Here is a 26,182-nt window from a genome sequence, read left to right on the forward strand (position 1 = left end):
AACTCCATCACAGCCACATATTCCTGCATTTTGTAACTCATTTAAAGTTGCAGCATTTAAGACAGATAGAAGTGTGATTAAAAAGTCTGAAACAGCTGTGTTTATGGTTCCTCCTACTGTCATCTGTCTTTGTCAGTGAAGCCCCCTCTATGTCAATGTTCCCTTACACTTCAGTTGTGCTTTTAATTTATTTTTGGAACTTTTGGTTTTTGTTTTGAGTTGCCCATCTTTCTGTGTCTGCCTGTTTTGCTTCCCACAGACGTCATCCTGTGTCCTGGACACTCAGGATCTTATTTGTGCAGAGCAGCATAGAAACACAAGTCAGAGTGGCCTAGAGAGGGTACTTAACTGACCCGTGTGGTTTGCCTTCAGACGTAGTGCACTGACATAGACAGGATCTTGGTGGAAGTGCATGACAGTGCATTGGGCTGCTTTTGAACTTTGGTGTTTTTGAGGGTCTTGTCCTTTTTTTCCTCATGCATTTTTAAATTGATAAAGATAATGACTGAATTAATTTTATTCTTCTTTTTGGCTTCCTTTTACCATCACCAATGTTCCAGTTCATGCAGATCTTAATACAGTGGGCTGACTCTAAGTGAGCAGTGGCTTTTAGAGTATTGTCAGCATGTAATGTAGCCATAAATGCATCTAAAAGGAAGCTCATTTCAATTATTCATGTGACAGTTGGCAGGTTTAAATCACAACTTTAACTTTAACTCTACATCGCTGTATCTAGTTAGAGTATTTAACTTGAGGACCCAGGTAAAAGTACACTTGAGCCCAAAGTCCGGCCTCATTTGGTCAATGTTAACACAATTGTACCGTACTCTGGCATCAGCCCAAGTCTGCTTTCAGAGGTGGTTTTGAGCATCATTCATGTGGACTTGGGCACGGTACACAGGATATATGAATGCAGCCCTGCCTGAATACTAGGGACTCACCAGCTAGTAGAGTAGTGAAGGCTTTTCTGAACATCCTACTGCCTCTTTAAAAACCCTCGTATCTGCACACAGGCCCAGTTTATCCTTCAAGCAGCATGGTAGATGTGCCATTGTTGTCTTTTCGCCAATGCAGATTTGCAAACCAACTATGTGTACACCTCAACCTGCCCTATTAGACTGTGTAGATTTGCAACAGTGTTCGGGCACAGCGGGATGTTCCTTATGTGGAAGCAGACCAGGGGTGGAGAGGGGAGAGAGGGCCAATAGTGCCTGAAGACGATAACTAACAACTGTGCTAGGGAGGCATTTCATCAACATGATATCTGTATCCACAGATCTGAACATTTCTGCTAGTATTTACAGCCAATGTATTGATTGTATATGCATGCCATTAGATGGTGCATCTGCAAAACTAATTCAGTCCCAATGAAGAAATCACAGACCCCATTCTCATCTGGTGAAACCCTGTAGATGTTACTAGAGCATAAACTCCATTTTACTTTTATTTTTCAACCAGGCTATGTTTGATCTCACCCATAACTTGTGCAGCAGGTGCTGCTCTTTAAAAATAAACATAGTAATATAAAACTGTTCTAATATTGCATAAATCACATCCTTTATTAGTAGTGGTAGTTCTAGTAGCTGTCATGGCTGTGTGCATGCTCTGTCTGCCTGTTCACTCACGCTGCCGCTCATTAGCTGGCTGCTCATTCTCCGCTGGTTAGAGCCTGTAGTGGCTGTCTGTGTCCCCACACCCCCCACCCTGTTTGAATCCCCCATCATGCATCAGTGTGTATGCTTGTAGCGTATTTTGTGTTGGTCCCACTGCTGACATGTTACCCATCACTAATCACGGGCACATGCCCGCTCCCCTTCTCTTTGAGGCTTACAATATCTTGTGGAAAAACAAACGAGTGCAGGTAAGGAAGCTAACTTTGAGTATTTAGGCTGGAGAAACTCTCTCCTTAACCCCCGTCCCCATGTCCATTTTCTAAAACCTCATGAACCCCAACCCCCCTTTAGTAAGTACGTTTGACTAGGAGGAGCAAACTTACATGTGCTGTATTCAAGGCATTACCTTTAGTAATATCAGACCAAGCATAAAATAAATGATTCTGGTGAACATAGCTTGCTATCACATGTCTGTGCTTGTGAATGCTCACATTACATCTGAAGTAGAGAGTTATTTTGAAGCATCCCTTTGGTTCATCTCTTTATGCATTTGTTTCAGCTGTCACACCAACCATATGCTTCCCAAGCTTTTGGAGAATAGAGCATGTTTCATTTTATTCAAGAAATATTAAAGCGACCATACAGATGAGCTCAAGGCCTGATGCTGTGATAAGTTTGATAAAATATGCACAAAGCTCAGCCTTAGACTTGGCCTTAACAGCACATTAATGCAGAATAGCTTAATCTTAGCCTTTAGTGTTTGTGTGCATGTCCACACCGTGCTGTTTTATCTTTAATTCAGCATTCCATTCAATTCTCTGCTGGTTGCTCTACAGCTGATTGTTGGCTGTGATCAAACAGGATGTTCATTCATACCGTTCTCCAGCATGATTCAACCCCAAGTTCCAGCTTACTATATTTCACTACTGTGAGTGCTCTGTTTCATGTTAAAGCCCGGTACACTTCCTCAGCCCTGGCAGGTTGGAGAAGGTGAGCTTTGGCGTGGTGCGGTCGCCAACGCACCAAGAAAGACAACATAACAAATGCGCAGTTGACCATAATAAATAGAAAAAAACAGTCCTGGAAAGAAAGTTTTGTCACAGAAGAAAATTGTCATGCTTTTATGTTGAGAAAAATGGTGAAAAATCACTGGAAGGTTTCCTGTATTTTACACTTGAAGCATGGTCTGTATGACAGATGTGACAGGATGTGCAGCGGGTGTTGTAAGTCTGACTTCAAGACACAGTTCTCAGAATAAGGTTGGGCTGTAATCAGAGCTGGAAAAGAACATGACTGCTGGACTCAGATAAAGCATAGTTACTCTAGTTAAAATGTACTGAAGTAAAGGTAAAAGTCCCAGTCTGTAGTTTGTTTATTGGCAAGAACAACAAGAATAGATCTCCAACCAGGCTGTTCAGGTAAAGCCACACCTCTACATTAAAGTCAAATACACTGAAAAATTGACAGTGTTGATAAAACTTAAACAAAGTTAAATTCAGCTATTTAAAATAGTTTGTATTTCTCCACACCAATTACACTTTTGAATGTGTTAAATACACTGCCTGGCCAAAAAAAAACGTCGCCACCTGGATTTAACTAAGCAAATAGGTTCAAGTCTCCTATTGGATAATTACTGCATGGGCGATTATCTTTCAGCTGGCAACAAGTTATTTAACCCCAGCTGATGCAATGAGTAACTTCTCATTTCTCAAACAACCATGTCGTAAGACACATCCTGTGGTCATGGAAAAGATGTTAGTCTGTTTAAGAAGGGTCAAATCATTGGCATGCAAAAAAGACTTCAGTTTGCTAGGGAGCATAAAGATTGGACTCTGAAAGAATAGAAAAAGATGTGGTCTGATGAGTCCAGTTTTACCCTGTTCCAGAGTGATGGGTGCATCAGGGTAAGAAGAGAGGCAGGTGAAGTCATGCACCCATCATGCCTAGTGCCTACTGTACAAGCCTGTGGGGGCAGTGCTATGATCTGGGGTTGCTGCAGTTGGTCAGGTCTAGGTTCAGCAACATTATGTGCCCAAAGAATGAGGTCAGCTGACTACCTGAATATACTGAATGACCAGGTTACTCCATCAATGGATTTGTTCTTCCTTAATGGCACGGGCATATTCCAAGATGACAATGCCAGGATTCATCGGGCTCAAACTGTGAAAGAGCGGTTCAGGGAGCATGAGATATCATTTTCACACATGGATTGGCCGCCACAGAGTCCAGACCTTAACCCCATTGAGAATCTTTGGGATGTGCTGGAGAAGGCTTTGCACAGTGGTCAGACTCTCCCATCATCAATACAAGATCTTGGTGAAAAATTAATGCAACACTGGATGGAAATAAATCTTGTGACATTGCAGAAGCTTATCGAAACAATGCCACAGCAAATGCGTGCCGTAATCAAAGCTAAAGGCGGTCCAACGAAATATTAGAGTGTGTGACCTTTTTTTTTGGTAGTGACTTTTTTTTTGGCCAGGCAATGTATTTTACAATCTAACAGAGCTGAAGTTCCTCTAGAAAATTTGTTGCCGTGGGTCTCCTCTGGCAAAAAACAAAGCAGAGTCAAACTCATAGCAAGGCGATGCATAATCATGTTCTATGTGTCTTTAAGGACCACCCAAAGTCACATGTATAACTCAGTAGATAACTTTACGCATGGTGCAAATGTGTTACATCAAAAACAACAACAATCCACCAGAAACATGAGCAAAAGAACCCCAGCTGAACAACAGGAAACATCCAAACTAAACACTCTGCCCAAGGGAATGGTGGGGAACTCTGCCCACAGATCCCCTTGATTTTTAAAATTGCAGCAACGGAGCTTAGATAAATTAACTTGGGAGAGTTATATTAACACTGTCAAATAACCCCAACACTGAAGTAACCTGACATAGATAGACTATTTCATATATTGATTGCATGGATATTTTACATTCATCTGGGAAAGCTCACATTAAAAAAAGCGTTTGGGAAGGGCAGGACATTTTTTAAAAAATCCCGGAAAGTGACTGGATGAACATTCTGTCCGTCAACATACATCACGGGCCAATCAGTGACAAAACATGTGATGTCGCAGCATGCATGCACAGCTACAAAAAGACCTACAGTTAAATGCTACCTTAGTTTAGGAACTGTGGATTACGATGTGGATTGGGCCAGTTGGCAAGAGAGCGACAACCTCTTTCGTGCAAAGAGGAGTGTACAGTGTGGCTCTTTGCTCTTGTTTTGATAAAGAAATGTGGTCCAGTTCTGATTCAACTGTAGCTCTACTAATGCTACAGCCAAGCTAACTGCCCCACCAGCTCCCATTGTGTATACAGACCCATTACAACACCCCCCTGTTTCTCCTGTAACTCTAGCAAAATCATGCTGAAGCAGGTCAGGAGAGGGGCAAAAATATCCTTTTCACCATGAAAAGCTTTCAATGCCAATTCGTGCTCTTTATTGTACAAATAAATGTGGTTCAGTTGTGATAAAACTGCCACTTTACTCCACTGAGTTAACTGCGAGTAACACAGCAGTTGTTGGCTCACAGTACAACTAAACCCCACCCCTAGTTTAACCCCTCGTTCTCCTCAAACGGTGCTGATTGGTCAGAACGGCGTCTGGTTCACCACAAATGTTGCTGACAAGAGCTTTGCAAGATGGATTTGCCTGATGACAGACATGAAGTCTGGCCAATCCATCGGCTTTGGAAGGTTAACACTGAAGACCATTTCACATCATAGTAAATGTAATTAGTTACTTTTTACACCTGGCAGTGATATGGTATATTCAGGGGTATTATAAAATAGCCATGGTGTTGCTTTAATAGCAGTCATGAAAAACTCCAGTATAGTGAGCACATATTCATAATGAATGCCTTAAAAGTATGGATATTATATATTATAAGTCCCACCCACTTCTTTAAATAATTTATTTGTCACAATCTCAGCACATCTGTCTCTCCATCCTGCAAAGGGTAGCTAAAATCAGATTAAAAAGCTAACATCAGATTAAATATTCAGAGATGGCAGACTAGAATACTAATTAGCAGACATGTTTGCAGTGTCAAACTAATCTGGTGTTACTCATGTTTCTGAAGCATCCTGTCTGATCCCGGCCTTTATCAGCACTGAGTCTGATGATCCAGCAGAGGTGTATTTTCAGAGTTGTTGCTCACTGATTCACTCTTTCCTCCAGTTGAAGATGCGTGCTGGTGGGATGAGTGAGTCATCCAAATGGAAAAAGCAGAAACGCTCGCCAAGGCCACCTCGCCACATGGTCAGAAGTCCCTCCGGTCAGATGGACCAAACGCAGCCCAGCACCCTCAGTAACAACAACATTTCAGGTAAAAGACTCAAACTCTTCTCATAATTACACCCAATCAGACATCACGAACCCTCCATCAGCCTCCAGGACTTGCTTAAGAGTCATGTTATATTGATTAAGCTGATTTTTAAATAAAAGTTGAACCAATAGTTTCCATCAATCCATGCCAAAATGCACCATGCTCCACCTCTATCTTATTGACAATCTTTTTTCCCTTAGGTGGCGTCCCCTTTATCGAACCTGGCTTGTCCAACTCAAGCCTACCAGCTTCAGACAGCGCCGCTTCCTCTATTTCCAGTCCCACAACCACAGACAGCGGCCTGGACACGTGCTCCAAAGCTACCTCCAGAGAAGACCTGTCTGACTTAGAAAACTGTAGCTCGTCTGCCACCACTCCAAGTGCTCCTACCATGCTTTCTGGGGCCGAGCCTGGATCTCCAGATGCACAGGTACAGCTCTTAGGAATACTGTCAAGATGGCCGATGACTTCCTGTTTGCTTATGATCAGCTCTAACACCACAAACATTACATTACATCCAGCAGGTCATTGTTTGTGTCTGTAGTTCTCTTATTTATAACAGAGCTTATAGAAACATCACATTATCCTCTAAAGATATGAGAAGAACACCTCCAGGGTTGATACTCAGTTTGGAAAAAGTTTTGACTACCTCTCCTGTGTGCTTCCCTCCAGATAGAAATGATAGATACTTTTTGAGTTCATGGTCACATGACAGAACCTATGCACAGTTGCCTAGATACAGGCGATGGTCAACGTACACACTAACTCATCTTACCCTACTCTCCCCTACATCTCTCCCTTAAATTTTCCAAACAGAGAGGCCACATCCCACGTTAAAAATGGAGCTGTGGAAAACTCTGTTACAACAACTCAATTTTTGTGTTCTTATATGAGACTTTATTCTAAAATGTCTAAGTTTAGTATTGTGTTTCAAGTCTGAGGGCAGGCCGTCTGGGCCAACTCAGTCGACTTCAGTGGAGTCCATCCCAGAGGTTCTGGAGGACAAAGACTCCATCACAGAGCAGTCTGACAGCGCTTCTGTGCACGATATGGACTACGTCAACCCCAGAGGAGTCCGCTTCACACAGTCCACACAAAGAGACGGTGAGGATGATGAAGGATCAAACCTCTTACATCCTTTTTCTGTTATATTTAGGAGCTTTAGCTTTATTTGTTCTAAGGTACAAGCAAACAACATTGCTTTACTTTTGTCTGTTTAGGAGCTTCCCTCATTCCCTATGGCCTGCCCTGTCTCAGGGAACTTTTCCGCTTCCTAATCTCACTGACCAGCCCACATGATCGCCACAACACCGACGCCATGATGCACATGGGCCTGCAGCTGCTGACCGTAGCGCTTGAATCAGGACACATCGCTAACTACCAGTCTTTACTGGGACTGGTTAAAGACGAGCTCTGCAGACATCTCTTTCAGGTAAAGGAGGAATATTCACTCATTTTTGTCATTTTTACCTTGCTGTTGAACTCAGTAATGTTTCTCTGCATTTTACTGTAATAGAAAAATGTATGCTTGCTGCTGTAAAGCAAAACATTTGGTCCATATCTGCCTGAGCTTACATCCCAAATGTTGCTTTGAGCTCTGTGCAGGAGATGTCTTGTATTCATCCATTTTTTCCAGTTCACCCAGAGCAATTCTATCATTTAAAGCACTGGTTTCCAACCTGGGGCCCTGGCACCCCTAAGAGAGGAGAACCAGATCTCAGGGGGGTGCAGGGCCATGTAAGCTCAGATGATGTCAAAATTATATATACATACATTTTTTCAAAATCATAATTAATAATAACCAAAAGATTTTATAAAATGGGACAGAGGGTCTGTTGATTTTTTTTTCACAAAAAGTTATTTTTTGTGAAAAAAAAGAGTAACTTTTTTTTTTTTAGCTTATAAAGTTGAATATATACAAAAAACCAAACTCAGAATTTCTGAGTTGTAGAGACTTGTAGAAAAGGCAGGACTGTGAAACCAGGGAGATGCAGCCAACACTGAGCATGCACACCCCTGGTATGAAAGCTGGATTGGATACGTGCAGCAGCCGTCTCGCAGCAAACACACACCCAGTCTCCCAAATTAAGCCTCAGTTCAAACGACTGCAGCTGTCCCCTTCAACACATTTTAAAGCAGTCTGATTCCATGGTGTATCTTTGACCTTAACATTTGAAATTAAAGTCGTAGCAATAATGCAACTGGAAATTGTAAACTTTCATAAGTAAAGTTGATTTGAAAGTTTGTCCTCACTTCTATTTTTGTTGATCATTTTATCTTTTGTGTTTTAGCTGCTGAGTGTGGAGCGAATGAACCTGTATGCTGCCTCCATACGAGTTTGTTTCCTGCTTTTTGAAAGTATGAGAGTCCATCTGAAGTTTCAGCTCGAGGTAAGAATGGGACTAGCTCGTTCTCTTTTTTATCAACCATCAAATAATTTTAGGCTGTTTCAGTCCCATTTAGCTGAAACTCACAGTGAACTGGAGTAGCATAACCACCTAGCTTTTAGGTGATCCTGATAGACTCGTATTCTGATCCTGTGTGCTGAATTACTAGATGTACCTGAAGAAACTGATGGACATCATCACATCAGAGAACATTAAGATGCCCTATGAGATGAAGGAGATGGCTCTGGAGGCCATCGTCCAGCTCTGGAGGATCCCCAGCTTCGTCACTGAGCTCTACATTAACTATGACTGTGACTTCTACTGCTCCAACCTGTTTGAAGACCTCACCAAGCTGCTGTCCAAGGTAATAGACCACCGTCTCTTTGAGCACACTGATGATGAAGGTTTAGTTAGTCTAAGTTAAAGATATGTGTTTTATTTATTAAATTGTTTATGTGTCAGCTCAGAGCTTTTGTGGCAGGGGTTTATTCATGCCTTTACAAAATGTGTGCAGAAATGCTGGAGAAGTTTAGGAAACAAAGGTTCAAGGGGAATTTGGCACTTTTGGTATATTGTTCCTGTTATCCCTGGTGAATTTGTGATCCAGCTGTTCTGTGCTTTAGAAATGGACCCAGTAGGCGAGGGTCAAAGCCGTCAGACAGAGCAAAACCACAGTACAGATAAATCACATGGATCTTTGTGGTTTTGAGGGCCAGACTTGTTGCAAACTCTGCTGCAGTTGTGAGCTACAGTAGCCAAGAGGTTCACATGCGTAGATGGGCAGATTTCAACCTAAACATAATTATCTGTGTTTTAATAAATACTGAGAGAATTCTTTAAACATGATTTATTTTCTTATCAAACCCAGTATTTCCTAAAACCTTTCCCTCCTCTGTCCAGAATGCGTTTCCAGTGTCGGGGCAGCTCTACACCACACATCTCCTGTCACTGGAGGCTCTGCTCACAGTCATCGACAGCACCGAGGCCCACTGCCAGGCCAAGGTTGTCAACAACACGGCTCAGCAGGACCAGGCAGAAACAATGCTCTCAGAGGGAGAAGGTTCAGTTAAAAACGGAGCTGAAAATTCATCTGGTATGTACACACCAGAGCACATCTTATGTTAAAACACTAGAATATAAGGTTTCTAGTTCAACTACAGTTGCAGCTAATGTTTTACTTAAGAGGGTTATAATGGTAATAATTATAACCATGATGACTGTGCTGCTGCCTGTCAAGGCTGGAACACTCTGGTCGATTCGACTTTTAGGGCACTCTTAGCTGACACAGTCAATGCTAGAATGAATCATGTTTGACCTCCCCAGTGGAGTTAATTTAAAGAGTGTGACTACCCTAGGGGAATGGAATAGTTTGTAACAACCAACAGTATATATTTGCAAATCATAGTTAATAAAGGTCATAGGTTAATAAAGGGTTTCCTCCCATCTGAAACACCACCTGATTTTCTGCAGTGACTCATCATGCACCTCACCTCTGTGTTCTTGGTGTCCGTATTATAAATGTGTAATCACTTGATGTGCAACCAGGCAACTTAAAGCAAAAAGGGTTATCATGCAATGCTAAGGTCGACTAGTTGACTAGTCCATGTAACTAGTGAAGTAGGGATGGGCTCCTGACCATCTGGGGGCCACATGTAGTCTTCCTCTTCACTTAAGCCGTGTTTCCATCAGGTGGTCCAGTTTGTAAAGTAAGGTGTGGTATGTTTCTGTACACTAAACACCAATATAGTTTGCGTGTCCACAGACTCCTGTACCCTCAGTTGTCTTGTGCGGTGTGAGTCTGCTGGTCCAGCCACGGAGTTGTAGAAAGGATGAGTGACAGAAATCAGTAGGGAATAAGCAGTAAGCAGCTTTATTTCAGCTGAAAGTGCTTTTATTTTAAATAACTACATCTCAATTACGTTAACCACGGTCAGTACAGATCCTCAGCTGATGGATTAGTGTACAGAAGGGTTTTGAGTCTTAATGGTACGTTAATATGTGAATATATCTAGTCTAGAACAGTTTACATGACATAATTTAAAAGCTAATAGCTGTACCATGAGAATTTGTCACATTAAAAATATACTAAATGTTTAACTGGTGTTAAAATCAAACTAGATTAAGTTAGAAATCCTGGGATCTCGTGTTAAAAAAGCCTGCAGCCTGAAGTTTTACAAACAAGTTCAACAACCACAGAGCAATGTTTTCACAGGTTACCTAAAGTAAGAAGCAGATGAATAACTAGTTACAGTACAGAGAATCAACTGATCAAAAGCTTTGTATTCACAAAACTTAAGCATTAATTTAGTTTCACACCCATCACGGATAGACCAGACTGATGTGTGCTTCCAGGCTCTGCTTTGTGTTCCTAAAATCAGGTCCAGATAAACATCAGGAAACTTGATTTGTGCCCATATATCAATGTCCACAGACTAGGAAACTGTGTGGATTTCTGTCAAGTCCAAATATCCCTGATTTAAGCAGACATTAGTCTGTTTTTCTCCCGTTTTCGCGCTCCTCACAGAGCAGACTTCCGTGTTTTGCAGCCCGGAGCTGAACAGTTGTGTCACACTGATGTGACATCAGTGCAACCCCTATTGTCGTGTGTGTAGCTCCACCTTTTTGGGACGGGGGGCTAAGATTGGTACCCCTACGGAAGGGTGGCACAAAAGTGGGATGGTACAGGGGCGGTTTCTTGGGACCCTTTCCAACTTCTGCTAACTGAAGCAGTCCACTTGCTGAAAACGACCTTTTTTTGCCACCCCTAAGGTCCATTTCAAAAACCATTAGATTATAAGGACGAAAAAAAAACATCAGAATCGGCCACTGAAGCTTGAAAAATACAAATATGTCTCTTACACACTTGGACTATTGGTTTGTGTTTAGTTCTTTGCAATAAATTACAGATATAATCAGCTGTTATCACTTCCAGGAAACATTTTTGATATGCATTAATGAATGCATCTTTAAAAAATAAAAATATAGGTAAAACATATGAAATTAACCTGTAACTATTATGTTTACTGCACTGAAAAAAGGAGCTTAAATCTGATTGAGTTATTTGTCCAGCTCATCAAATTAACCATTTCTGTTGGCACTTGAGTTAAAAAAAATCAGTAAATGTTGTGATAAAGTTGCCCATACCTTTCATAGAGAGCTCCACAGCTTTTATGTACACTTCCTTTAGCCTGGCATAGACTGAAGAGGAAGGCTTCAGACGGTACAGTTACTTTCAGTCAGCTCAATATGACCTACACAAGTTCTTAGAGTTTTTGGCAAATCTGCGACTGTATTCTTAGTGATATGCCATGTTACAGCATGATGACATTTCTAAAAGATATAACCATGCTCAGGCACAAGTAGGATTGTAGCAATATCAGTGCACACTAGTGGGGGACTGGGAAGGGGAGATGGCCATGCTTCTGCATGATACAGGACAACTGAGCCTAGTGTTAGCGCACCCCTAAATGCATGAAACACTAAAATCATTGGTTATTTTAATCAACTTGACTTATTTTTCTCTCGTCTACAGATCTTAATAAATTCGGCAGCACCAACGGGCTTCCACAAGCAAAAACAGGACCAGTGTGTCCTCCGACCAGTGGACATCTGATGGCAGAAAAGATGAGACTGGGACGACAGGATCAAGGAGACGCTGAGACCAGTGAGGCTTTTGGCTTTTTAGGACTTATGCACACCAAGGGAGATGTTAACAGCATATAATTTTTGTCTCATTCAGCAGCAAATTTTTTACAGGCCTGTCTAGTCACATCAGGAGATATTTAATGATTAAACTATGTGCATTATAAACAACATTTGGGCCATTAAAAAATTGCAGTACTGATTCCTCTTTTCTGTGGTAAACTGAGATAGGAGATAGAAATATCATTTCTCTTTTTGTCCTCCTGGTCTGTGCATAGAGGTGCAATCAGGGCTGGTTAATTTCTGTCATGATAAGCACTGCTTTCTTGGCCTGCAGTTGTGATAAGTTATGGGAGGTGGAGGTGTTTGATCCTCTGTTAAATCTGCTCACGTAATGTGGGCAACAATTGGCATTTTGATTGGTCAGACGTGTGCTAGTCAAAAGCAAGCTTTGGAAAATGTATGTAGTCATCATTGTTGCAAAACTTGAGTGCCTTTTTAACATTTAGAGATCATGACTTGTTAATTTTGGGCTCAGATTTCTCTAAAAATCTGAGCTGAAAACTAAAGATTTGAGAGCAAGCAGAGTTTAGAGAGCAAAAACAGAGTAAATCTAAGAACAATAATGAAGTTTAGATAACCTTGAGTTTTGCAAAAATAGTAACTCCATGAAAAACTTCTCAATTTTGGAAAAAATAAATGCATATTTTCACTTGACAAACATGCATCACTGCAGCAAAAGCTTGAGTTAAGTGACTGCAGGTTTAGAAAAACAAATTACATCTGAATTAACTGTATGAAAACAGAGTTTGTGGTGTGCAAAGGTGTTCACTTTTAAGTTTCATTTGCATTCAAATGTAAAGTAAAGTAAAATAATACATCTTTTATATTTAAACCCAGCTGAGAAGAGAGCCCCGAAAAAGCCCCAGCGGTTCTCGTCATATTTACCTGATTCTCAGGAGCTGTTGGACATCCGAACAAAGAAAAAGGTGAGGAGTGTTGATTGTTCTAAATTTGTTTAAAGACGATATATCCTAAACAGATTTAAACCACATCTTAAAAATCTCTTTTTTTCATGTGTCCAGCTGCTGATCACAGGCACAGAGCAGTTTAACCAGAAACCAAAGAAGGGGATCCAGTTCCTGCAGGAGAAAGGCCTCCTCAGCGACCCCATCGACAACAACCAGGTGGCCCAGTGGCTCAGAGAAAACCCCCGGCTGGACAAGAAGATGATCGGGGAGTACATCAGTGATCGCAAGAACATGGAGCTCCTGGACAGCTTTGTGAAGTACAGTGAAATTCAAAGTCTTTAAATCTCTGGATAGTAAGGTTATTAAGAATATGAGGACGGGTCCATAATTCTGATCTTCTTTATGCAGCACATTCACCTTCCAGGGGCTTCGCATCGATGAGGCTCTGAGGCTCTACCTGGAGGCCTTTAGACTTCCTGGAGAGGCTCCTGTTATCCAGAGACTCCTGGAAACCTTCACGGACAATTGGCATGTAAGGACCATTTTATTACCCACATTAAAAATACACGAAAATGTCCCATCTGTGTTGTCTGAGCTCCTAGTTTGGTATCTCAGTTTGCTAAAAACAGTGAGGCCGGATGCAATACAAATGAATGGAGGCAAAGTAGTCATGAGTGAAAAGGCTAGAAGTGCCTCTGTAACAGCTTCCCCTTTAATTTTTCCCAAACATTTTAGGGAAACAGGGATGCAGTATTTAGTAAAAAAAAAAAAAAAAAAAAAAACTTCATGGGATGCAGTTAAAGATGTACAGTCTTCAGAGTTAAAATCTCACCTTTATAACTGCTGTATTCATCTATACCAGTTCAGTCAGAATTTTCATTAAAAACTTTCCTTTTTGCTGTAAAAAATATCAGTTTAGTTAACGGTTATCAGTTTAATGAGCTACTAATAATCAGTACTGCCCCCAAAATAACAATATTTGTTGACCCCTTGTCTATAGTATGGAAGAGGAAGAGGAAAAAAAAATCAAAATTCTGAGATTACAGCCGGAATTCTGAGATAAAATTCAGAATTCTGAGGAAAAAAAATCTAAATTCTGAGATTAAAGTTAAAATTCTGAGATCAAAGTCAGAATTCTGAGCAAAAAAATCTAAATTCTGAGATTCAAGTCAAAATTCTGAGATTAAGAGGGAATTCTGAGATTAGAGTCAGAATTCTGAACAAAAAGTCAGTTCTGAGAAAAAAGTGAGAATTATGAGATTAAAGTCAGAATTCTTACTCCTGAAAAATGTCACAATTCTGAGAATATAGTCAGGATTCTGAGGTTAAATTTAGAATTTTTACTTTGATTTCAAAACCCTCAATTTTTTCTGAAAATTCTCAGTTTTTTTTACTCAGAATTCTGACTTTTATTCACAAAAACAAGTTAAAAAAATTGTGTCCCAAAAATTGTTTTTTTTTTTTTTTTTTTGTATTTTTTGCTCAATCATTTTCTGTACTTTAGTACGTGTAGTGTATAGAAGTGTATAAAATTAAAGGGAATTTTTGATTTGACGAGGTCATAGGTGGAGGCTGGCTATGTTGTTTTTGCACAGTTTACATGACTCGTGAAACTTCCTGGCATTAGAATTAACCGGAATTAATCCAGTATCTTTGCTTTCAGTCTTGCTGCCTGTGGACGGCCTTTCTCTTCCATTTTTGTTCAGAAATGTGCGCTGTATCATGTTATTGAGCATCTGCTGCCACCTGTTGGCTGTTTTGTTAACTGCACCATAGACAGAGTGTATATCTTTGTATCATCACAGCATTCGACGTCCATATCGCTTCTGTAACGTCTTTATTGATGCACATACCAGTGAGGAGTACATGATAAAATAATGCCGTATCGATTCTTTGAGCAGAAGCCTTTCAGTAGTAACAATATCATCCTTGTCCATCCAGTAAATCACTGTCTCATGATTCACCCTCAAGATTATAGAAGCAGGATGACGTAAGTGTAAAGGCAGATACAAATATACACACAACGATGGACAAAGGACAGACCTCACCGTAGGGACCTCTAACTCCTGAAAATAGCCAGAGGAGCCATGTGGAAACTATTCCTAGTAATGTCCTTTTCTTAGACTGCTCGCACTCACAGAAATAGAGGCCTTGAAAGAGCTGATGAGTAAATTTAGTGACACTGTAAATGAGTTTTCCACTCTACAGGAGCTGCTGGAATATCAGCTGTATGTGCAAGGTCAGGCTCCGTTCTCATTCACACTAGGATAGCTGTTCTTATGTAATGTAGACATCTGCTTTCATGGTTTATTGTTGATTTATATATCTGTTTTTGTTTTTACAGAAAGTGAACGGCTCTCCCTTCATGACCAACGATGCAGGCTTTGCCCTGGCCTACGCTGTCATAATGCTAAACACCGACCAGCACAACCACAATGTCCGTAAACAGAACATACCCATGACTGTAGAGGTGAGTGCTGTCTTCTGCTCATGTTTCTATTGGTGCAGCTTAACCAAAGCTTGACTCACCTTGATTTTATCCAGTTTTGCTACCAGGCACTTTGGATAAACTTTGATTGTACCTGCTTAGTGAAGGTGGGTTTTCAAGGAGTGTCTCGAAAACAACCATAACATTAAACAAAACAACAATGAAGGACACCGAGGTGATGGTGGATCTTGGTCTGTGGCTTTTTGCCAAATCAAGGGGGCGAGTTTTGTTCCAGAAATGACTATAAGCAGCAAGCCAAAATACTATTAAATAGGAGATAAGAGTTTGGGAAGTAACAGAGCTGTATGGAGGCAGAGAGTCTCACATTTTCACATTTTAGTTTCGGCTCAGTTCGCTTGGAACCTCACTAAGGTACAAGTTTTTTAGTCCAAATTTAATTTTTAAAAGGAGCCCTACATGATCAGACAAATTCACCTGATCGGATAGATATTTGTATCTCTCATAAGTATATCCATCCATTTTCTACACCCCTTTCGCGTTTGCGATTGCAAGGTGCTGGAGCCTATCCCAGCTGTCACTGGATGAGAGATGTGGTTTACTCTGGACTGATTGCCAGTCAATTGCAGAGCTGACATTTAAAGACAGACAACCAGGCATGCTTACACTCACACTTACGGGCAATCTAAAGTCACCAGTTAACCTACAAGCATGTCTTTGGGGGCGAGAGGAAGCCGGAGTACCCAGAGAAACCTGATTCATTCATGAGGAGAACACGAAAACTCGACGACCCTGATGAAGGCCACGACCTTAAATGCATCCATTTAATATAGGCGTTCCCCAAACTTCAACTTTTTAGGAAGCTTTCTGTTTCCACATGGTTCAATAATATGTCCCAAGTCAAGATAAACACAGTATGAAAACACTTCCTGTTTGTGCTCTTCAAAGTAAAAGTCCACTTTAGGATTTCTCTGGAGAAACTCTCTTTGTTTGTACATAATGCTTTTATTTTGAAATGCTCCTGGCATGCTTCCAGTATACACTGACTCAAGTCACTTGTTGGGAGGTTTTTTGAGTTAAAAACTTTGAAAAGAAAGGCAGGGCTTTGGCAGCAGGGTGACAAAGCCAAAAGGCAGCAAACTCACACCTGGTATGAAATCTGTGACGATGCAGCAGCTGCAAGCCACAAAACACGCTGCCAATCTGAAGGACCAGCTGAGGAGCACTTCAGCCAAGTGATAACGCACTACCAGAGTTTGAGTTTAGAAGCTCAAATGTACTTTAAATGCAGATATCTAGTGAGTTTTTTTGCAATATACATATAAAATTAAGTGAATTTGTCTGATCATGCTGGGTTCCTTTAACTCTACCCCTACATTTTGCGCTTATAAGTCTTGGTAAAGGATGTGAGGGTGAAAGGTGAAGTGTTGGGCTACATGGCCTTTTATGGCACACGGCGAGGGTTATGGAAACTCTCTCAGGAAGGCTAGTGAGTCGTCGTCAAGATTTTAACAACAGTCACGTATCACAATACTTTGTTTGAGTACATCCACAGTAAAAATTCACACTGGGGCCTTACTAATGCTTATAATGTCTTAATAGCAGTAGTAGTGGCAGCGGTAGTAGTCTTCACTGAAACAGATCCTCACGCTTCACAGTTTCAGATACAGTTCATGCAGTGTGGTTCTGTAATGATCCTGTGTTATAAACTGTGACTGTTTCTACTTTATCTGTTCCTCCATTATACCCTACTATCTGACTCTACAATGTTGGACATCTGTTCTCTTTATTAAAGGACAGAACCCACAGCACTGATAAAAAATAAATGTGCATCATGTTATGTGTTATGTCAGTTGCTATTAATGTTTTATTACGTCAACTGTAAAGAAAAACCGTATGAGTTGTGGTTTGTCACTCATCTCTTTCAGAACATCAGTTCCATCTCTCTCTGAATGCTCTGCCATTCCCCCATGGTAACAGCCAACAGGAAGTAAAATAGTGCACATTATATGGAGCGGTGTATATGGCACTCCTACAAAACACTCTACAGTTTGAGGCAGAGCTCCTCTTGAACGTAGCACCCCAGGGGATCACCTGGATTGTGTGAGTCAGCCTGGTCTGTTGCAGCTGCAGCTCTTTCCATTGACTCACCTGAGTTCAGCTGCTCAGGCTGCACAGGTGGAGGTTTATGCAAGGTGTGATGGAGCTTGTACTGGCAACACAATGGATATACAGAATAAAATGATTGGACATGAGTTTCAAACCTTAAATAAGAGTCTAAAGCTTTTAGAGGTGAGTGCAGGTCAGGTTTCTGGCAGTGTGAGTGGCGTAAATCTGAGACTGGTCATGCGAGGAGCCATCAGGAGACAGAGAAGGCCTATATTGAAAAATCCATCTTTGGATTATATTAATCGATAATGTACTTTAACCTTTTCATCCCTAGGCCCTTTTTCAGTGTTCAAGCTTGAAAATGACCTACCCAAATACAACTGAGTATTTCTCTGCAACTACAAAGTCTACGTGAATAAGCTTGGCATCAATGTAAAGATAATTCTTACAGATTTCAGCAGATGTGTAAAAATCCCTGTAGAAGTTACTGTGACTGAGTAAATAAAAATGGAAAATAGCTTAACTGATTTTTTTCTGCCTAAAAATATTTACACTTTTAGAGTAAATATCTCCCTTGTGTCTGACATGAAATATTGTACAAGCATAGAGGGTGCCTTGTTTGCAGTAAAGTACTGTTTTTAGAGAAACTGTAGTTTTTGACGTCTTTTCATTCTACTGGTTGTGGTTTGAGTTGTGTTTTGTTTAGGTGGAAAATGTTGTGCTTGTTAGTTTTTCGTGTTCTGTGGGCGTTAAATGGTGTGTGCCAGGACTGTTGATGGACTTCGAGACTGCCTTTTAAAGGTTTTCCTCAGAGGAGAGCTAGACCCAGATATGGGGCCTCTAGGGATTAAGGGTTTTAAAAATGAGATTCGATCTGAGTCCGAGAGCTTTTTTTTTTTTTTTAACCCAGTTCTAGCTTTGACCGAAAGTAAAGGCTAAAATGTGAGGATTTTTCAGACTAAAGCTGGACTAAAATGTCTTTGAATTTTCAACAATTAAAACAGAGACCAAAGCTTTCAAAATTGAAAATGACTAAAATGTGAAGGAAACTAAATGACTACATTCAAAATTGCTGTCAAATGTACACTGGCTTGGATACCATGCCCTTAAACTAGGGATGCACAATATTATTGGCATGATATTGGAATCAGATGTTAGTCTGAAAAGTGAATTATCAGGATCAGCAGGTATACATTTTTGTTGATAACTCAACCTTAGTGATAAATATCAGCATATATCGACTGTAAATCTCTTTTTTTGTTTCATTTAAAACCTAAGGTGTTTTAAAGGTTGAAGGTTGAGATCTGTTCCACATACAGGATCACGCCACAGCTGCCCTAAGTAAAACAGCACTGGTAATTACCAATTTCATTTTTATGTTTCTGCAATGGTTAATACATCAGTATGTAGATCGCTCAGAGCAGATCAGAGCTGCAGCAGTGCAGGGTAGACCAGAGAGAGTGCGATGATTAACTGCCAGCCTTAAACACCTTGTGGAATGGCCAGATCCACCCAGATGTGGCAAACCCCACCTACCAACTTGCAAGGGAAGACAGACAAGACACCAGTACAGGGGCAACACACAAAACTCAACAGCAGGCCCTAGAGGCAGAAGGCCGTCACAATTAAGATGTCCAATTCTAGGTATTTACTTGCATTCCTGAACAGAAAAATGTGTTTCAGTGGTTGAATTTTATGCTTGATTTAATTATTTCTCAGACAAACCCCAGTGAGCTGGCTCAAAGTTGGTATAAAAAGGTGAATCCAGTTTGAAATTCCTCATTCCTGTTCAAAACGGTAAAACGTGGAGGAAAGAAAAGGGCATGAAGCCTGTTATCATACTGTATGGTCTCTGAGACAGATAAAGACATAAAGTGTTATCAGTGTGGTCAAGGATGCTTTGGAGTCGATTGCCTAGACTGGTACTTACACAATGAGCCAAGGAAGAGGCAGGAAACAAAAAACTGGAACAGAAGTCAGACATCTCAAGATATCAGTTCTACAGACAGAAGGACGAGCACTGCTGATCCTCAGGCAGAGATGAATGCTTCTAGACCAGAGTCTGAGAAAGTCTCCAGAATGACCACAAGTAGACGACTGAAGGCTTAAAGGGAAGAAAAGTTTCTAAGAAGCCATTATTGAGGCCTGCAAACATCCAGAAGCACCCCGGATTTACCAGGAAGCACAAACACTGGACTGTTGATGACTGAAAGAGGGCACTCTGAATGGACAAGTCCAAGTTTGAGCTTTTTTGGTCAGCATCGTCATGTTTATTTCTGCAGAAAAGCTGGAGAACATTTTGATCCCAGATGCTCCCACAGTGAAACACAATGGAGATTCTATTATGTTATGGGGTTTCATTTGTGGAAATGGCAAGGGCAGATTAGTGAAAATCAGTGGTACCATGAAGAAGAATGCCTAAGTGCATCATGGAATCCCCTCTAGACTGAATCTGATTGGTTGTGGGTTCAAATACCAACAAGACAATGACCCCAGGCATACTTAAATCTGTGAACACAGAAACTATTGGGCCAAAAAAAAAAAAAAGAAAGGAATCTGTCAAAGTCTGGATATAGGATTTAGTTGATTCAAAGATTGATCGCACAAAAGTTCCAGGTAAAGCAAGTCTGTTGGAACAGCTAGGAACTATTTGGAACTCAGTAACAAAAGAAAAGTCCATAAAACAGTGGCAGCAAGAATGAAAACTGTCATCGAGGCCAAAAGAGGCCATACAAAATATTAAATTTTTTGGTTATTATGTGTGAAAAAGGACTATTTAGTTGTTTCAGTTTGTTATCTGTCAAATAAATAACAAAAACATTCTAAAATATTTATGTTTTTTTATTTTAATAGCAGGTGGTCTTATGATTTTGTCAAGCACTGCATATATATTAGTATTGATATTGGTATTGGCAAAAATTAATCTGGAAATATCAACATATTGGATATCAACATTGAATATTGTGCATCCCTACTTCAAAACTTCCAGTGGTCCATGGACATGTAGTTGTGTTTCCATATATTTATGTGGATTTGACCTATAACTGACTGTTTTTGTTATTCAATTTAGCTTATAATTATGGAGATTTGAGTATTATACTCATTGCCCAGCCCTAATTTGCCGCGGTTAAGCTCGGCAGCTCAGATAGCCAACAGCTGTAGCCAGTGGTGGTCCTTCTGAGGGGTGAACTCATCCTGAACAGGCGGTGAGAGGGCGGGGGCAGTTGTGTATGTGTGCGTGTTTTTTCTGTCACTGATTGACAGCTGATGAAGACTAAACAGAGTCTCTGGGGCCGTGTGTGGGTGGGCCGCTCTCCTCACAACAATAGCTTTCTTCTGCTTTCTCTTTCTTTGTGTCTCTCTGTATTTTATGTAGGCATAAATCGTGGAACAGATCGAGCATTCCTCATCATACAGCTGGTGTTTTATGCAGTTTAAAATATCCTCATACATTCTTCAAAGGTCAGCTGCGGTTTGGTGAAGAAAGCTCGTTGACCTCCAGGCTCAGACAACAGGCAGAGGCTTCCACACAATGGTGTGGAGAGGCCCAATAAAAGTGGCGCCTAGCACTTCACTTACTTAGCAGCTTGCAATGTGTAGCATTCACCACAGCATGTGTTGGCAGTGTGGTTATTTTTGAAATGGGTAAAGTATGCCCAGCATCAGTGTGTGTAAATGAGCTCCTATTCTCAAGGATCCGACAATGAGACGTATGTTTTCAGGGAGGTGGAGGTGAGGTCAGCGGGATTATAGCCATAAAACACGGCGAGCTGTTGATTTGAAAGCTTGTTGCTACCAGTGGCTGCTCCACGAGCCGCTCAATAAATTACTAGGGTTGGGCAGTGTGTCGAGATATTATTGTTTATAGGATCCCTATTAACCTCAACACATGGCATCAGCTACTCCTCCTGGAGTCTGGAACATAATTTCACACATAGCATGCATAAATCGCATAAAAACAAATGATATGAAATCTACATACTCGTTTGTTTCTACCCCGAAACACCCACCTCCAACAAAGCCTAAATTCAAAAGAAGTAAAAATAGTAGTAAAAAAGCCTTTAAAAGCCAGAAAAAAATCAATATATATTCTCAAACCAGATATTGGTGAAGACAGTATTATTTATATCCATAGAATTTTTGTTGCATTGAAACATTATAGGTTCCATTTGGCTTTATATGACCATCACTGAGTGCAATGTATTAATTTATTCACAATAAAAGACCTGACCACTCTAATGCTCTAGCGAAAGATTCTTTACAGCAGGGGTCTTAGTCAGTTTGAGTCTGAGCCATTTGGAGCCAACCAAAGACACAAAAAAACAGTTTTTAATATTGCTTATGTCAAAGCTCTGTCCTCTCTCCTAGCTCATTTTGAATTTGATTGCAGCAACACATCTCAAAAAAGTAGAGACAGGGCCATGTTTACCATTGTGTTGCATCCCCTCTTCTTTCAACATCAGTCTGTAACAACTGGCAAGTGAGAAGAAGTTGCTGGAGTTTGGGTGAGGAATGTTGTCCCATTCTTGTCTGATGTAGGATTCTGGCTGCTCAACAATCCTGGGTCTTCTTTGCTGGATTGGAGAGGAAATGGCGACATTTCTGGATCCTGTTCACATACAGTGCTTAACAAATTTATTAGACCACCCTAACCCTAACCAAAGTAAGGTTTATGCCACAGCTGCCCTAAATTAACAGCATTGGTAATTATCAAAATCATTTTGATGTTTCTGCAATGGTTAATACACCAATATGTAGAAGCTCTTTAACCCTAATGATATTTTTAATGCTAAAATAAAATTATTATTGTTATCCATGAATTTTGAAATTCACTGATTTACAAAAAACTACGGACGAGTAAACTCAACAGAGAACTGCATAACGTGAACCATGGCGACTGTAGACATGTCAGTATACGACCTTTGTCGTTTTTGAAAAGAAAACAACTCACTGCTGTTTTAGTTCTTATTTTAATGGAGAACCGTCGTCAAGTTCTGATAAAACTGGCGCTTTAGCAGCATCCACGCTAATGTTTTTTGCCATAATTGCACCGGCCTCTTGTCACTGCTTGCATACGTCATGACTTCGCCACGCCCAAAAGCATTGCCCCTCGACACTGATTGGTCCTGTCACTTTCTAACTGGGCACCAATGGTACAGATGGGAGCTTTGCAAGATGGATTCGCCAGCAAGAAACACAGAAATGGGCGTATCCATCTGCTTTGCAAGGTTAGCTTTAACTGTTCTTTGTGGATGGCACGGCCAACTGTGTTGATGGACAATGATTTCTGGAAGTGTTCCTGAGCCCATGCAGTGATTTCCAGTACAGAATCATTCCTGTTTTTAATGCAGAGGCCCCTGAGAGCCCCTTCAGCCTTTTCTTTTGCTGAAAGAGATTTCTCCAGATTCTCTGAATCTTTTGATGATATTATGGACTGTAGATGGTGGGAGATTCAGTCTTCAAAATTTTACATTGAGAAACATTTTTCCAAGATTTTTAGACACAGCTTTCAGAGATTGGTGAATCTCTGCCTGATGACACTTACCCTATTTAGATGCAAACTGCTCCTCCAGCTGTTTTTCATTAATATCACTTGCTTTTTTCAGCATGTTGATGCCCTTATTTGATGCCATCAAATTCAAAATGAGCTAATATTTTTCAAGAAATGGTTAAATGTCTCAATTTCAACATCTGTTGTATTTTTTATGTTTTATTGTGAATAAAATACGGATTTTTGAGATTTGACATTCTTTGACTTCTTTTTTATTCCCACTTTACACAGCGCCCCAACTTTTTTGGAATTGGGGTTATATTTTTGACACTGTGATGGGGTTTGGTGGGGCCACATACCGAAAGAGTGTGAAAGAGGAACTATTACTCTGACTGTATCATTTTATTAATTTATTAATTTTATCTGTTTTATTTTAACATGTTTTTTTCACAAATATGTGGTGTTATGTTGTAAGTAGAAGTGTCTGTTTGGTATTTGGCTCTAGGTCCATGTGGATTTGACTCAAGACTGCTTTTTTTTTTCTTTACAGAATTTACATTTACGTTGATGTTGTATAGCCCTAACTCCTGAAATATATCTAGATCATTTTGTCTGTATGACCCAGCCCTTAGCTGTATATTAGTTAGGGTATGAGACAGTGCATGTCCCTGATATGAGCAGTACAAATGGAGTCCTGATCCTGCAGCCTCCTGTTTTCTCTGGCTCGCTCTGCCGGTGTTTATTTTCTGTGTGTCCCTGCAGAGAAGCTTCTGTTTCCCCTCTCCTAACCTGCGAGTCTGAAAAACGCTGCCGCTAAAAGAAGCCTTGAGGCCGTCAGTCATCACAGTGTGGCCATGTTTATTTACAGGAGGCTCTAGGCTCTAATCCCTGTTTTCCTAATGCTGCAACTTAAGCATATTAAGTAACACATAACGAGTGTGTTTTCACATAAAACCATTTTAATTGTTGCTTGGATGCTCCGTTAATGAAGCTCTGAATGCCAGAGGCTTTGGCGTATTTACTGGTGTGTTAATGGTGTTCAATGACGTTCTACTAGGAAACAAGAAGTTGTTCATTTCACTACTAATTGCGTTGTTTTATGTTTTCTCTAAACAGCAATTCAAGAAAAACCTAAAAGGAGTAAATGGGAACAAAGACTTTGACCAGGACATGCTGGAGGACATCTACGCTGCTATCAAGTAAGCTTCCGTCCCAATTTTATTTGCCTGCTTCTAAGTTTGATATGAGGAATGATGTCACCTTTAACCTCTAAAAGAACAGGACAGTCCTGACTGAAGAGATGAAATTACTAGAAAAAAGATGTTCAGTCTGGAAACATGACATAAAATAAACACATTTTTTTTGCTTCTTTCACCGTGTTTATGCAATTCAAAAGCATTATATTCCACTAGACTTGGAATATATTTGGGGATAGGGCCCTTTTTCATGACTCTGTATTTAACCTAGTCCCACCCACATTCTGCAGTCTGTGCCATCACTTTTGCCTGTACCCGCAACAGGGCTGTCCCATCCACAAATACTGACAATCCTTGTAATATATTCAGAATAACTGATAGTGTGCTTAATTAAAGGACTGGCATAGTAATTTGTTCACTTCAGCACTAGCTTGATGTTTCCTCCCTGAATGATGTAAAACTCTAAGAAAACACAAAAACACATCTTCATCACGTGTAACAGTGTTACACATTTTCCCAGTTGTATTTAAATCATATGGATCACTGGAAAGTTCAGGCACCATATAAACTGCAGCACACTTCCATCAGCTCTCACAGACAGTAGGGCAATCTTAAATGTCTTCAACATTAGATGCGTAACACAGTCAGGCCAATTTGCATGTAGAGGGTGTTTTTTTCTCTAATTAACTGTATAATGGCTCAGCATCTCTGCATGCCAGTGCATATGTGCGGTGATAGGCCTGCAACACAATAAAGTGAGCGTTAAAGCTTTTGTGCATGTTTCCTGAATTAGACTGTGTCTTTTGACTTATTTACAAAGTTTTAGTGTAGACGCTTTATTGTGGAGCTGTGATAAAGGATCACACAGTTTGGCTGCAGCAGGTACAGCACAAATTAAACATGTATACTCAGCACCTGTAACTATAGCTGACAAATAACAGCAATTAAAATGTGATTTCTCTGTGAATGATTCTACCAGCAACATGTGACACATGTCCAGTGTCATCTTGTTTAGTATGAGCACAGAGAGGTGCTTTATCATTACAGAGAGGTTTTATTAAGGAGTGTGCAGCAGGTGTACTGCCTCATCCAGGTGTGCCAAGTAGGTGTCCCTGTGGATGTTTTTCAATAGAGTGTCTCAGTTAAGAAAAAAGTCATCCACTGACTGGCAATGCCATAGATTTGTATTGTAAAATCACAATATTAATTTATCAATCCTTTACTTCTATCAGAGTAAACACATTCCACAACAGATTTTTGTCCGCCTGCTCCTCTCTGCAGCAATGTCAAAGCTGCTCGTTCCCACGAGACTTGCATTGTCCCGTGGGACCCCTCTCCAAATGCAGCCCTCTACTCTGAGATTATTTTGACAATTGATTGGTGCAACATTCCTCCAGTCAGCCGCCCCCAAACATTATGTGGGGTATATCAAGCCCAAAACAAGGTTTTAAAACATCTAGTGTGTTGCCAGCCTATGTTGAATGAAATACACCTTTGTCAATCTGTAACTATATAACAGTAGCCTAAAGGCTTCCATTTGCCAAATAATCTTAATATATACATATCGCTTTTTCAAAGTATGAGGAAATTCTAATGAAGACCATTGTCTGTTCTCTCTGCTACCTCTCCTGATGGCTCTGTTTGTCTGATTGTTGGAAGTGACATTCTACCATTTGGCAGGAAGGAGGATTGGCACAACGCCTGTATTGCTCTGGATGTCCTTGCATATTACCAGGGGCATGGAAAAATAACCTGATAAGAAAAAACAAGGTCTAGAACACAGGTGTCAAACTCAAGGCCTGAGGGCCAAATCTGGCCTGTGGTACAGTTGTATCCGGCCCACAAGATCATACAATCTTTCTATTATAACTGGACCACTAGGTCTGCAGATTTTATCCAGTAAACGTGTAAACCTAGCCTTGATGATTTAAAATACCCTTGTTACATTATAAAAAATCATATTATAGAAGTAGAAGTAGAGTAGAAGTAGT

At 40.5% G+C, this 26,182-nt stretch overlaps 1 protein-coding gene across 9 annotated transcripts in view; it reads left to right on the top strand.

The window, feature by feature from the left end:
- The window catches only part of gbf1 (golgi brefeldin A resistant guanine nucleotide exchange factor 1), a 148,996-nt gene that overhangs the window by 96,692 nt on the left and 26,122 nt on the right, over window positions 1-26,182 (top strand). For 5 of the 9 annotated variants that reach the window (XM_041788730.1, XM_041788734.1, XM_041788731.1 and 2 more), the window contains exons 9-22: window positions 260-340; window positions 5,802-5,949; window positions 6,150-6,379; window positions 6,885-7,053; window positions 7,170-7,381; window positions 8,241-8,339; window positions 8,506-8,700; window positions 9,237-9,429; window positions 11,869-12,000; window positions 12,879-12,967; window positions 13,064-13,266; window positions 13,358-13,481; window positions 15,294-15,419; window positions 24,112-24,194. In XM_041788730.1, the coding sequence (XP_041644664.1) occupies window positions 260-340; window positions 5,802-5,949; window positions 6,150-6,379; window positions 6,885-7,053; window positions 7,170-7,381; window positions 8,241-8,339; window positions 8,506-8,700; window positions 9,237-9,429; window positions 11,869-12,000; window positions 12,879-12,967; window positions 13,064-13,266; window positions 13,358-13,481; window positions 15,294-15,419; window positions 24,112-24,194 (2,084 nt within the window). Of the gene's footprint in view, window positions 1-259; window positions 341-1,829; window positions 1,862-5,801; window positions 5,950-6,149; window positions 6,380-6,884; window positions 7,054-7,169; window positions 7,382-8,240; window positions 8,340-8,505; window positions 8,701-9,236; window positions 9,430-11,868; window positions 12,001-12,878; window positions 12,968-13,063; window positions 13,267-13,357; window positions 13,482-15,293; window positions 15,420-24,111; window positions 24,195-26,182 lie in introns of those variants that run through there. The other 4 variants (XM_041788736.1, XM_041788737.1, XM_041788739.1 and 1 more) reach the window with 2 other exon arrangements.

Source organism: Cheilinus undulatus, linkage group 6, assembly GCF_018320785.1.
Source record: "Cheilinus undulatus linkage group 6, ASM1832078v1, whole genome shotgun sequence".
NCBI lineage: Eukaryota > Metazoa > Chordata > Actinopteri > Labriformes > Labridae > Cheilinus > Cheilinus undulatus.